Here is a 13432-nt window from a genome sequence, read left to right as displayed (position 1 = left end):
TTTGTGAGGGGGGGGGGCTGGCTGCAGCCTTCCACCCCTTCCTTTGCCCAACATGAATGGCAGTGAAGGGAAGCGGCTGACAAGGCCTCATTCTCCTCCCAAGAATCAACGCTCGCAACCCTTGGCGCCAGATGAAAACCACGTCCTCCTGAAAGAAGAGGCGCACTTCGCGCGCGCCCCCCTAAAATAGAGGAGGAAGAAGGCTGCAGCGCCTTCCGGCGACGGTTTCCACCCGACAACGCACGCGATCACCTGCAAGCTAGCGGCCAACGGTCTCCCTCGCGCTCTGACGTATTCGCGCTCTGACGTATGGACAACGATCTCCCTCGCGCGCTGACGTACACAGCATAAAGATGATGTCACAAACGTCTTGTACATTGTTCAATCTTCCACTCGCCACATGCGGAGAACAAGACATAGTAAAACGTTATTTTTCCGTCGGTAAACCACCGGTGTTGAAGCGAAATACATGGCCCTGCGCAGGCCACAGCCTCTTCTCGACACTTTCTCAATGTTCTCGTGGGGATGAAAGAACAAGCACGTCGCGCGCCTTTCGCGGAGAAAGCGAGGGAAACCCCAGCATGTGCCGCAGCGAAAACCGAAGCGCGCATGCGCTGTCCAGACGGGCTATATCGCACTTGAAGATGCCAGAAGAAAATACACGTCCATTTTTAATCATAGTAAAAAAACGGGACTGAGGAAGGTGTGTCGCCTGAAATCGACGGTTCATTGGCTGTTCGCTTGGGGTCTTTTTATTATGTTCCAGCGATGCACACGCTTTTAGCTCACTCCCGAAGCGAGGCTTGACACGCACAACTACAACAAAACCCTCCATTTTACTTTTGCGCGCATCTCTTCTATTGGCCCCGTTCCATTCTAACTCGCGGTACTCCTCGGGCTTCTGATTGGGTGCCTCGTATCCCATTTTGCCACGACTGTGCCCGCCCCGCGCTCAGTCGGACGAGGGTCGCGGGAGGGAAAGGACGCCTGTCTCGTTCCGAGGTGCGGTCTCCTCACGCGGTTTGTGTTCGCTCTTTCTCTTCACGCACGGAGAGAGGGAGCAAGCGTGTTTACTAAACACCTGTATATTCTCTCGGGACCGAAAATACAGTTGCCTAACTGTGAGCATTTTTTTTTTTAGGGCATCCCTGTTGTGTTCATTTTTTAATCGTTTTATTTTTTTAAAGGGCCTTCGTTTTAACGGTTTTTTTTGTCGCGGGGGACCGTTTCTTACTGCAGAATCCTCTTTATTGGCACAAGTGCGTCACTGAAATACAAATTTAATAAAACATATTTTCATTTTGCCTGACGCAGATATTTTAGACTGGTTTTTATTCCTCGGTGTTTATTTATTTACTCCCGCCCCCTCGGGTGGGTTGGTTCCGCCCCAGAAGCCTGACTCTGGCCTCACCGATTGAGCGAGGGTAGGGGGACCGTCCGCTCTCGCTCAGCGATTGGCTGGCTCCGAGGGGGGACCTCAGTCGCACGCCGACTTGTGAGCTAACGGGGCCGGCCCGCGCGCGCTCCCGCCCGCCACGCCCCCTCCCGCGCTCGAGGCTGCACAAGGAGGAAGCACGTGGGCAGCTGGTGTTGGGAGCTACAAAGGGACTCGGCAGCCTTTAGACCTGTCCGGCGGGATCCAGCTGCAGGAGGACACCGAGGGCCGCCGCTGCCTGCTGTCCGGGGGATCCTTCGGGGCGAGCATCGACCCGTGAGCCGCAGCCTGCCGCAGGAGAGCCCGGTGGTGAGATTTATGTTCCTTTGTCGGGGAGCCCTGGGCTGGGAATGGTGTCTGTGCGGCTGATGCAGTGGTCGTGTTCGTGCAAAGTGCATCCCTGGGGCTGCCCGCGTGGTTTGTCTTGTAATTGCCTATTGTGACGGCGGGCGGCCCCACTGAATGCTTATCGTATATGTATGTGTGTATGTATATAAGTGGGGTCTATTGTGCTTTGCTGATGGTTCTGATCTGTGTTGGATTTTCATGATGCGCTCAGGTTGACTGTATTTGAATCCTTTTGTGACTTATTGGAAATAGGACATTTATCTGACATAGAGGGGGGGGGGGGGGGGGGGGGAGATGCTCCGCATACTGTGAGTGAAGTGTTAATGTAGCGGGCGGCCAGCTTCAAGCGACCGTGCCATAGCGCCTCTTGCAGCGCGCTGGTCTTGTGGGCGCTTTGTGGGGCCCCGCGCTCTCGGGCCCTTGCGCCTTAGTAGGTCCGTCTGTCTGGGGGAGGATGCTCCGCATACTGTGAGTGAAGTGTTAATGTAGCGGGCGGGCGGCCAGCTTCAGGCTCCGCGCGACCGTGCCATAGCGCCTCTTGCAGCGCGCTGGTCTTGTGGGCCCCCGCGCTCTCGGGCCCTTGCGCCGATGCTCCGCAGCCTCCCGCCTAGGGATGCTTCGGCCTCCTCCAGTGCTTCGAAGTGCACGCGCTGCTTCGTGGCACTGAGGCCCGCGCGTCTGACCAGCATCTTGTGCGGGCGGCGGCGATCAGGCTCCGGCTGACTCACGGGGTAACCCGGGTCACCCGGCGCGGACTCCGATGCATGCCCCTTTGTGTCGCCGGGGAGGGGCGGGCGTGAGGCCGCCGGACCCCGCTCCTCGCGGGCCAGCTGAGCGCAGGTGAGCGTGGCACCAGGCGCACCCATCAGTGACCCACTTTGGCGTACATTGTATTTGGCTTCATCCTATCTGTCGGTGGTGCAATGCTTTTAAGGGGCCATGAGTGCGTCGGGGGCCCGGGATGCTCGGATGTCTGTCTGCATCATGTAGGTCGAGGACGCGCCCAGATGCAGAGGCGCGGGCTCCGCTCGCCCACCGTGGAGGGAGCAGGAACAGCATCCGAACAGATGGCACAAAGGCGGCTGCTGCCTGTGATCGCAACAAAATGGTGGCCGCCGCCAGCGGGCGCCCTGTGCACCGCAGCTGCTGCTCGGTCCCGGCCTTGGGGGCGATGGAGGGCGGCGGGGGAGAGGGATGCGGACCGCACACGTGTGCGCGCTCTGGGGCCTTCCTGTCACCGGGGTGACGCGGCGAGTAAACCTGGCCGCGATGGGGGAGGGGGCACTAGACAGGAATCATAAACCGGATTCCCAAAGCTGTCCCTTGCCCTCTACGGCCCCATAAAATGGGAACAAGTTGACACTTTCTGCTTCGATCGCCAGACCCCGCTGCGAGACAGAGGCAGTTCCTCCAAAGGCTCATGAGCTCGCGCCGGCCGTTCCTCTTCCTTTGGGGTGGGCATACCCGGCTGGGGTGGCGAGGGCACGCCGCAGCTTGGGTCGGGCATGCATGGATCCCCCTTCCCTCCATCGGTGTCGGGGGGCAGTGCTGGGTCGGAGCGCGCTGTCACTGAGCACTTGTGCGAAACGCTATAAAGTTGTACCATTTTTCCGTTGCCTGCTGTTAAGTGCACTGTTGGTTTGCGCCAGACGGTGGTCTATAATACTCCATACGGGAGCCCACCTAATGTATACATTCTTATGGTTCACTGTCTGGGCCCTGTCACTCACATCTACTACTCAAGTTAGAAAGTCTAAAACTAGCTTACACAGTGTGAACAAGGTGACTAACTGTGCTAGCGCAAATTCGACCCCAGGTTTCGACCTCGTAGTCTGAATTTAACCAACAGGACTCGCAAGCTGAGTGGCGACATTTGTAAGTTTGGCTACAACTTTTTTCCCTCCATTTTACCAGTGGCAGATTTTTTTGGGTGGCGGTGTAACTTGTTTTCTTTCTAAAGCAGGCGTTTTGCTTTACATAGGACTGCGGTCCGTCAACTTGTTTATGGGGTGGACGTAGAGCTGCGGAGTGGGGTGCATATCTTCACACGACTTTGCTGCATTATTTGGCTAAAATCCACCTTCTACCGTGACCTTGCAGTTGTGATGGATCAGCCATGGGGGCTTAAGCGCGGCCTTGCATTTTTCCTGGGGTTGCAACGTGGACTCCACTTTACAATGGCCTGCAGTGTATCTGCCTCTCCAGCACCTCTCGTAGGAACGGCGCCGCCTCCTGTAGTGTAAACTGTGGCTACCCCCAGCCCCTGCAGGCTGTGTCGTGTCATCTGCTCCGAGTCTCTCCTTGGCTGTAGTGGGGTCAAGTGATGCTCCTTAGTTTATGGTGCGTTCCTGAAACCTTGTTCAGCAAACGCGCTCACTTATGATGGGCTCCTGGTCCGTGGTTTCAGCAGTGGCCTCTGTCCTACAATAAACATCTTGTTCATGGCCCTTTATCCAGTTCTTGGGGGATCACTATTAGATATAAAATATAAGAAAGCTTGTTAGCAGTGGTGCCGCCTTTCGTCTCCTTTAACTTCTCATGTTGTCAGCGAGACTCAAGGCCGCGATCTTAGATGGTTTGCGGAGTCTCCTCGCATGTGTTTACAGCTTGTTTCAGTTTCTCATCGTGGTCTTGTGATTCACCCTCTGGTCTGTTATCAATGGTTTCTTTGTCCTATAAGATCCCGATGATGGCTCCCGCCCCACAGACCTCCGCAATAGATTGTATTTCAGTTGTCCTGCAGGGTGTATTGGCGCGGGAGCCCCCTGACTCTTGGGACCACCTCATGTGGTTTGTTGTGCCCCGCAGGCCCTCGGGGCATCCACCCCCTCTTGTCCTGCAGTGTGTATTGGCGAGGGAGCCCCCTGACTCTTGGGACCACCTCATGTGGTTTGTTGTGCCCCGCAGGGCCTCGGGGCATCTCCCCCTCTTGTCCTGCAGTGTGTATGGGTGACGGTGCCACCTGACTCTTGGGACCACCTCATGTGGTTTGTGCCCCGCAGGGCCTCGGGGGCATCCACCCCCTCTTGTCCTGCAGGGTGTATTGGCGAGGGAGCCCCCTGACTCTTGGGAACACCTCATGTGGTTTGTTGTGCCCCGCAGGGCCTCGGGGCATCTCCCCCTCTTGTCCTGCAGTGTGTATGGGTGACGGTGCCACCTCCGCCAGTTCGCTTCTCAACTTGTTCCAGATGCAATAGCTGCCTTTGTTTGCGGTGCAGACCGGTTAGTACCAGTCGCTCGCGGGCATCGATGTCTTCTCTCTTCCAGAAGAGCATATGTTGGCGTGGCGCCGTGGCCGCTGGAGTGCTGTGTACGTTTATGTAGGGGTGGCTAGTGTTAGTCCGGCGTCCCCCCTTGAGCCTTGTGTTTATGCGCGGAGGGCCCGCAGAACGTGTCCAGAAATTAGTGAGATCGCTGTAAGGCTGCCAGCATGGCCCTTAAAACTCGCTCTATCATCACCCCGCCCTTTAGGAGTCAACGCGGTCGGAGAAAAGTGCTCTCTCGGAAGAGCATGTTTTGCAATTTGCAGGCCTGCTGCGTGCGCGCCTCCAGCCCGGTTTTATGTGCATGGGGCGCAGATTCTGTGCCCCACATTGGTGGTGCATCCCTCCACCCACGCAAGGCACGCCGAGCGGGATCATTACATGATGGCTATCCACACAGCCGTGGGATTAGAACCTGCAGTCACTCACTGCACAACCGTCGTACCTTATTCAGTTTTATATAATTTGGAACGGTCTCGAGGTCGAAGTTCTTAACGCAGTCCTGATCATGAAGTTTTCAACCTGTCCCAGGACTTATATTCCGTTCATGTGGCTCCCACGTGCTGTCGCAGAAGCTTGGCTGTGATGTGAATGTGGCTTTGTCTTCCTTCCAACCAGCGAACCCTTACAAGCAAACGCCACCGTGTACAATTAGGTGACATCACTACCACATGGTCACTCACTGCTGTTGTGCTTTTCCTGATGAAACTCGACAAGGTTTAATGTTTCATGGTCCTGATCTCGCCCGTGCCTAGTAAAAAGTCCCTGCAGGCAGTGCATCTTATGCCAGCTGTCATTTACTTGTTGGCATTTGCAAGTACTACCGCTTTTGTTATTTAATTGCTTTAGGTCCTATGGAATGACATGTTATACCTTTTGTAGCTTTTTCCTGCCACACACTGTTGAAAGTTGACTGTAAATAACATTGGGCAAGGTTCAGTGTAAGGTAGGCACTGCACCACCCAGTGGCACTGGGGCAGCCTTGTGCAAGGGTCACTAACCCAATGTTAGTCAGTGGAGACCAGGGGCATCATAGCAGGTGCAGATTGTATGTAGGTACCCAGTTTCAGGGCACAGGCCCCTGGAGGGAAAGCAAGCACATGGTAGGTGGGGGACAGAATTAAGCACAAAGCTACACCGTTGGTGGCCGGGTGTACATTGAGTGCTCAGTGCAAGCAAATGGGGAGAATCTGTCACACAGGGGCTGCAGCTCAGTGAAGGTGACCACTGGCTGGACTGGTAAGTTGGGATATTGTGAAAAGCTGGGCCACAGTCAATAGGCTCACCAAGGTCAGAGGCTGAGAATGCAGGAATGCCTTTTGGTGTCAGATTTTTTTTTTTACCTGAGCCAGTAGTTGTCAAGATGACCCTTCTTGTTGACTCTGCAGGTGACTTCTTGTTGACTCTGTAGGTGACTTCTTTGAGTCCAGGAGAGGTCAGCCACGAATGGAGTAACCATGTAAACGGGGACACTTTCCTACACATACTGGGACACAAATCACTTTTTGATAAGTCGTGTAAGAAGCTACCCGCTTTATTTATTGTGCAAAGTGGCTCGGAAGAACATAATGTTTATGCGACTTCTAGGCCTGCGCTCGATGGCCTTCAACAAATGGGCTCCAACAAGCGAGGGGGGGCGGGGGGGGGGGGCTTGCAGGCTGTGCAAATACCACTCTGAATCATGGCTGCATCTCCTGTGCTGCTACCCGGCACTAGCAGGCCCCAGAAGGTCCCTTTTGAAACCCTTATTCTTAAAATGGGGCGCTAGGACGTGCTGGGAGGCCTCTGCCTTGTGCTTTACATCTACTGACACTCAAGTGCTCCCAAGGTTTGGAAAATTTGTGAGACTTTTGGACAATCTTCTATTACCTCCCCTGGCTGCCACGCTTTCTCCCCCTCCCCCCTCAGACTCATTGCAGATTTTTTCCGTCCTTTGACCCAGAACTCTTTGTATTAATTATTTTTATCTGGCCAAGCTCAGCAAAACGCCCACACAGGCAACTATAATGCTGTGCCTCAATAAGCATATCGGTCTCTAAGCCTGGAAAATTGTTTTTTATTCTTGTTTTTATCTGATAAATGTGTCAATAGCAAAATTTTATAATTGTGCTAAAGTAGATTTTGTAAAGCAATGGTTTTAAGTAACTGTGCTAAACTAATAAATACTTCAATACTATTTATTGTGCATAGTCTTAGGAGTGGTTGAGTTGTGACCTACGAGCAGTATCATGAGTAGAATTTCAATGCTGTGCTCAGTGATGTTTTCTAGACTCGAATGGTGTGTTCCAGCAGCTTGTGCACGATTGGTGTGCTAAATAAAGCTCAGAGGAATAGGATGTAGCTTGTTAAACAATCGATGTGACTTGTAGCCTGCTTTAGTTTTCTGAATCATGAGGGGAACTGCAAGCTCTAAATTCATATCCTGTGTTCTGGATGACTGCTGCTGATACTTATTCTCTTCGCGTGTTCCATGGCTTGCAAGTCTGTTTTTTTTTTCTCCTTTCTATGATGGGGTGGTGGGGGAGATTGGAAGTGTGGCAAATCCCAATGTGGCTAGTGTATTGTAAGATTGGATTGTGGAAGATTTGTCCTAGCATCCGAGTCTCGAAGTGAGCTTAGCAGGAGAGTTTCATGCCAGTCTGTTCCTTACTTCTGCAAGGTGGTTGGTCTTTAAACTTCGGATTTATCCGCCAGTGGGTTTACTTTTTGGAGAATTTACTGACCGGATAGCACCCATTACACCAAAATCCCTCTGCTGCAAGTACTTGGAATATATAACGTGTGGCTTTGTTAGATAGAGAGATGCCATATTTCGCAGATTGTAACTAGTTTTTGGAGGCTGTTCAACTGACAGGATGTGGGGAGGTTGTCATTTGCTGTCATCTTGATGGTTCACTTGAATATTGATCTTTGACTGGAACAGTGAATGCTGCTTGGCACGTTATTACTGCCTGATTGAAAAGAGGCTGCTGGTTTTTCACTGCCACATTAAGTCTGACTTGCCATTTGACTGGCAGGTAGGTTTCTGATGGCCATCTACCTGCTGGTAGTATGATTTCACAAACTATTTCATGTTATGCTATTACTGAGCAACAATTTCACTTAAACTGTTAAATGAGAATTTGCAGGATGAATAGGTTTTACCATTTCATAGAAACAAATCCTAAAATGTACATTTTTTCCCTTCAAAATAATTTTTTCCCCTCAAGTTGTAAAAGCAGTGTTGTAGGTCTTACTTTATGAAACACTTTGTCAGCGTTAGTTGTTTTTTTAAGGGAACACGGATTCATCTTTTACAGTACCAATACTTTAGATGCTTTTAATTCTCAAACCTCCTCCCTGCCCACTAAACACCATTCTTCCCTGACAGCCCCTCTTCCCCATAAAACCCCTAAACACATCCATCCATGGCCCACTACAAGACTCCCACCACGTCTAAACTACTAGCATCCCTGACCTTCTTCTAAATTGGACCCTTCCATCAACCTAAAGATTTCAACCCTTAAATTCCAGCCATCGCTAAAGTCTAGAACTTCCTCACACTTCAAACCACACCATTCCCAACCCCCCTTAACCATAAAAACCTGTTCTAACCTTAAATGCTACCCATCTATGAACCCTGAAACCCCATGCTTTCCTTAAACTCGACCCATTTCTGAACCCTTAAAACACTTCATGCCTAAGCTTTTGAAACCCCCTCCATCCCAAAACCCATCTCTGAACCCTAAAAAAACTCCCCAAACCACCTATTCCTGTCTCCTAAAAACTCTTAATTACCCATAAATACTTAAACCCTTCACTGCCCCATAACAGGGCTCGACGATCCGTCCCAGACCCCTAATAACTCATTGTCCCTAAACTCGCACATCTTTGAACCCTAAAAACCTTTTACCCTCTAAACTCCACCCATTCTTGACACCTAAAATCAATCACTGCTCCTAAACACCTATTCCTTAACTCTACCCATCGCTGAACCTTAAACTCCTCCCTAGACCTAAAGTCCACCCATCAGCGACCGTAACAAGCATTGAAAATGCAATAGGTCTCGCAGCATTAGAGTTAGTGCTTTTAGAATTGTTTATGGGTTTTTTTTGTAAATCTTTAGCATTTTTGTTTCCTGTAGCCAATGCTAAAGAATTTCAAAAAAAAAAAGCCATAAACATTTCTAAAAGCTCTGAAATGCTGGATATATATTCAGTACAGATACACTATATTGTTAATGAAGACATAGGATATAATATGTTGTACTGTATACACACAATTAGATGGGAACGTGCTGTGTGTGTCAGCGATTGAAAGAGACTGCACTCAGAGTTGCTGTGCGCATCAGCGAAAAGATTGCAGAGTAGACACGCAATACTTGTACTAAAGTGTTGTGCGATTGTACTGTAGGCACGCAATTTAAAATCCAGCTAAACGCGTCAGCAGAGTTGCTGTGCGCATCAGCGAGTGAACTGTAAACTAGACACGCAGTTTTAAAATCAAGATGTGCGTATCAGCGCTGCTGTGCGAGTCTGCAAGAAAGCATGGAGCTGCTGTGCGCATCAGTGAGTAAACTGTAAAGTAGGCACGCAATTTAAAATCCAACTGTGCGCGTCAGCGCCGCGGAGTTGCTGTGTGCATCAGCGAGTGAAACCACATATAGTCTTTAAATTAAGCTAAATAAGATTTTAATATAACATCGAGTCGAAATGATTTTAATAAAACCGAGTCGAAATGATTTTAATAAAACATCGAGTCGAAATAAGGGGCAACCCACAAGCTGGCTCAGGTTGTAAGAGTTAAAGTTGAGTAAGTTAAGTCATCAAAGTTTAACACACACTCTCTCTTTAGTGTTAAATGCACAAGTCCTACACAATTTCAGACCGTGAGCAGTCTGCGTGTTATAGGTTGGAATGATAGCAGTACTGATTCACCCTTTCACACCTTCACACCACAGTCGAAAGACTCACTTCGCAACCCGAACAGTATTTTGCACATAAACAGGTGGTAAAAAATGTCAGCTCAGTGAGCAGTCTGCAAGTCACCGGTTCCATACCTTGAAGAGCAGATTCTCCTTTTCGACAGCACAGTCAAGAGGCTGACTACAAAAGCATAACAACATGTTGCACAATGGGAAGGTGACAACAATATATCTAGCAGCCTGTGCATCACAAGTTATAACCCCAACAGAGTATCCCTTTCAACGTCCACGGTGGGGTAAATACGAGGAGCAACTAAGGTGAGTGGGAACATAGTTGCACCTTTTATTTGCGAATCTAAAAAAGCTTACACGCGACATAAAGTACTGTAACAATATACCATTCTTTCTCAATAAAGAGCACATAACCCTGCTACATGTATGGTCTTGGTAACTCATTTTACGCTCAGCCGTGGTTCTTTACATAACGTTATCTGCCTACATCGGTAAAGATTGGGGAAAGCAAAAATGCAACATAAAGCGCTTAAAAAACTGGAAATCAACAGTATATGAAGAGAGCAAGAAGATACAGGGAGGCTAAAGCTGGAGACGAGAGGAAGAAAGGTGCGAAAGAAATTGAGAGAAAGGAGGAGCTAACACGGATAACATGAGAAGAAAACATTTATTTCCGGTAGTTGTGCATTGCAATGCTTTTTTTAAATCACCTACTATATACTTTGAAGAGAACAGGTTCTGAATATTTGAGAAATGTAATAGGGAGGAAACCGGGTGGTGGCACTCTGATTATAAATGCAGAAACAGGCACAGCCTCTGCACTTCCTGCTTCTGGGGAGCTTCTGCTTATTTTTCCAAGTAAAGTTGCCAAGCTTCACCAGGCTAGGCGTTGTGACCCGACAGGCCTCTCCGGACACTTACCCCGGTGCCATTGTCGCAGACAATCACTTTCCTTCCCTGGCTGTCCATGCTCCGCTTGCCCCCTTGATCACCGCTGGCGCCTCTTCTAAGCTGGTGGCCTCGCCCTGGTCCTGGCAGAGATGCTTCCTCCCTGCCTGCCACAGGAGGAAATGAGGTGGGCGGGGCCGAGTCAGGCAGCTCGAGACCGAGGCTGGACGTAACATCCTGGGCTGGGCTCAGATGGTAAGGGAACAGGAAACCGAGCTAGAAAACACGGTGCGCGCGTAACAGCAACCAGAGAAATTTTGCTACGTCCGCATCCGTTGTTTGCAAAGTAGACTCCAAGGATTTAGCAGATGGGAGGGCGAAAAAGTAAACAAGCGGCTGTGGAAAAGCGTAGCTAGCAATTTAGAATAATATTCCGGGCAAAGCTAATAAGTCTGGCTTGCATTTTTATTCCTGCCCAAAACATAACAAAGCTTTTCTGTAGTGAAAAAAACAAGTAAATAAACCGGTTGTTTTCTGTATACAGTGCATCTTTGAGCTAAATACTTTAGTATAACAAGAAAGGGTGGAGGGGGCAGGGGAGGAGGGGTCCGGGGAGGAGGGAAGGGCCAGAGGGACTTGATGGGAGTGGTGGGGGGGAGGGGGAGGGTATAGAGAGGGAGAGGAGGAGAGACAGGACACGGCAGTAGGAGGAGGGGGAGGAGAGTAGGGGAGGCACGGCCTAGCGGCAGGCAGGCAGGGGAGGAGAGGAGGAGGGGGGAGGAGAGTAGGGGAGGCACGGCCTAGCGGCAGGCAGGCAGGGGAGGAGAGGAGGAGGGGGGAGGAGAGTAGGGGAGGCACGGCCTAGCGGCCGTGCAATCAAGTAGTGAGGGGGCGGAGCTGGGGGAGGCTGTGAGAGAGAGTAGGCAAGGCAGGCGGCTGGGGGCATGTGCACGTGCTTTTAAGCTCAATGCACATGCGCATTGAGCTTAAAAGTCACGGGCACTGCAAGGAATCGCCACGATTCCTTGCAAGTTAGATAAAGTCTGGATGAGCCCCTATAGTCTCGCTTGCTCGATGCGCATGCGCATCGACAGGCGAGACCTAAAAACCCCTTCCTACTCCAGAACTCCAATCATCATTAGACTCCTAAAAACCTCATCACTCCTAAACATCTGCCCAATTTTAATGGATTTTTAATTTTCCTTTAAAATTGTTTACATTAAATATGGAGAAAACCCAAACATGGAAAGCCAACCCAAACATGGAAAGCCTATCTGATTTCTCAGTTTCTTTTTGTTGGCTATTAGCCTGCTGTGTAGATTGGGTACATTTGATCACTTCCACTTAAAGGCAGACCACTCATCTGTTACATTGCGGCAAGGACTGCTATGTGCACTGTGGTTATCTTCATATTGGTTCACTATTCAGTTACTTATCCATCGGCTGGTTACCTGTAGTAATGGATTCAGTGTTTCTGTTGCTTGCCTTTAACAATCTTTGATCCACTTGGGCAGTTTGCTAAATGTTGGGAAATTGCTTGCATTTCAGTGTTGTGCTTTAGTCTTCCAAGCACAGTCATACCACATCCGCCATAGACTGTTGCCATAGATGTCACATACAGTTGTTTAAGATTTCTGTACAAAAGGATTGCTCATATTCCTGCAAATGTGCAATGTCCGACCACCATCCTTCTGTAGTTATGCCTTGCCTCTTCGTTCAAAATCAAGACTCCCTCAAGTAATCGTAACCTAATGTTTTTCTGTACGTGGCAGTGCATGGTTTCTCCGAGCAGACAATTTGGTGTTTATGTATTATCACTGTTTTCCAGCGGACGTCACCAGGAAGGTAGTGCTCATTGTCGCTGGCCAGGATGTGCAGCTCCACCCCTCGGATTTGGTTCTTGACCGACCGGCGCATCAAGGAAGACTACCCCCAGCTGGAGATCCAACGGGCATTAAAAGCCCGCTGCTGCGAAGATGAGCTTGAGTTTCGGTCCCTGCTGATGGATGAAGTGTTGCTGACCATTGAACAAGGAAACTTGGGTGAGTATGTAGACTGGGCACTGCAGGAACCTCCTTGGTTGTGATCTGCGTAATCTAAGTGTCTCCGACACTGGTGTACTCAAGACTGATCAGCTTGTTCACCTGCTTAGCATGAGCAAGATGGAGCTGCTTTTTACGCATTATCAGGTCTTGTAGCACTACACTGCTGTATTATCCATAACTGTTTGTATGGGCTAGGTTTGTAATTGTGGAAGTTTAACATACCCAGGTGGATGTATAGAGTGATGTGAAACGAGTATATCTTTGGATTCTCTTAATTGTACATAGAATGTTTGTTTTAAGAAAGGTCTACCCTTCATCTGGTTCTCAATAGGTCTCTTCCCATATTCAGTCATTCTTTTGTAGATTTACTGGTGACTCGTATCATTCTATGCCTGGTGCCCTTTCACAAGTGTTGGCTAATGAAAGATGGTCCCACATTTTCTTCTGGGGTGGACTAGATTAGAGAGCTCACGATGGGTTAGATTGATGTCAAGGTCCTGCTGCACAGCGGACCAAGATTGCAGGTCCGCCATTTGGC

At 49.9% G+C, this 13432-nt stretch overlaps 1 protein-coding gene across 1 annotated transcript in view; it reads left to right on the top strand.

Annotated features, from left to right (window-relative positions):
* The first annotated feature begins 954 nt into the window (after positions 1 to 954).
* RIMKLB (ribosomal modification protein rimK like family member B) overlaps positions 955 to 13432 on the top strand; it is a 48398-nt gene continuing 35920 nt past the window's right edge. The window contains exons 1-2 of the mRNA XM_078651441.1: positions 955 to 1744; positions 12678 to 12891. Coding sequence (XP_078507567.1) covers positions 12720 to 12891 — 172 coding nt within the window. The 5' untranslated portion in view covers positions 955 to 1744; positions 12678 to 12719. The remainder of the gene's footprint in view (positions 1745 to 12677; positions 12892 to 13432) is intronic.

Source organism: Lissotriton helveticus, chromosome 7 (genome assembly GCF_964261635.1).
Source record: "Lissotriton helveticus chromosome 7, aLisHel1.1, whole genome shotgun sequence".
Classification (NCBI taxonomy): Eukaryota; Metazoa; Chordata; class Amphibia; order Caudata; family Salamandridae; genus Lissotriton; species Lissotriton helveticus.
This window is presented reverse-complemented; position numbering and strand designations above follow the sequence as displayed.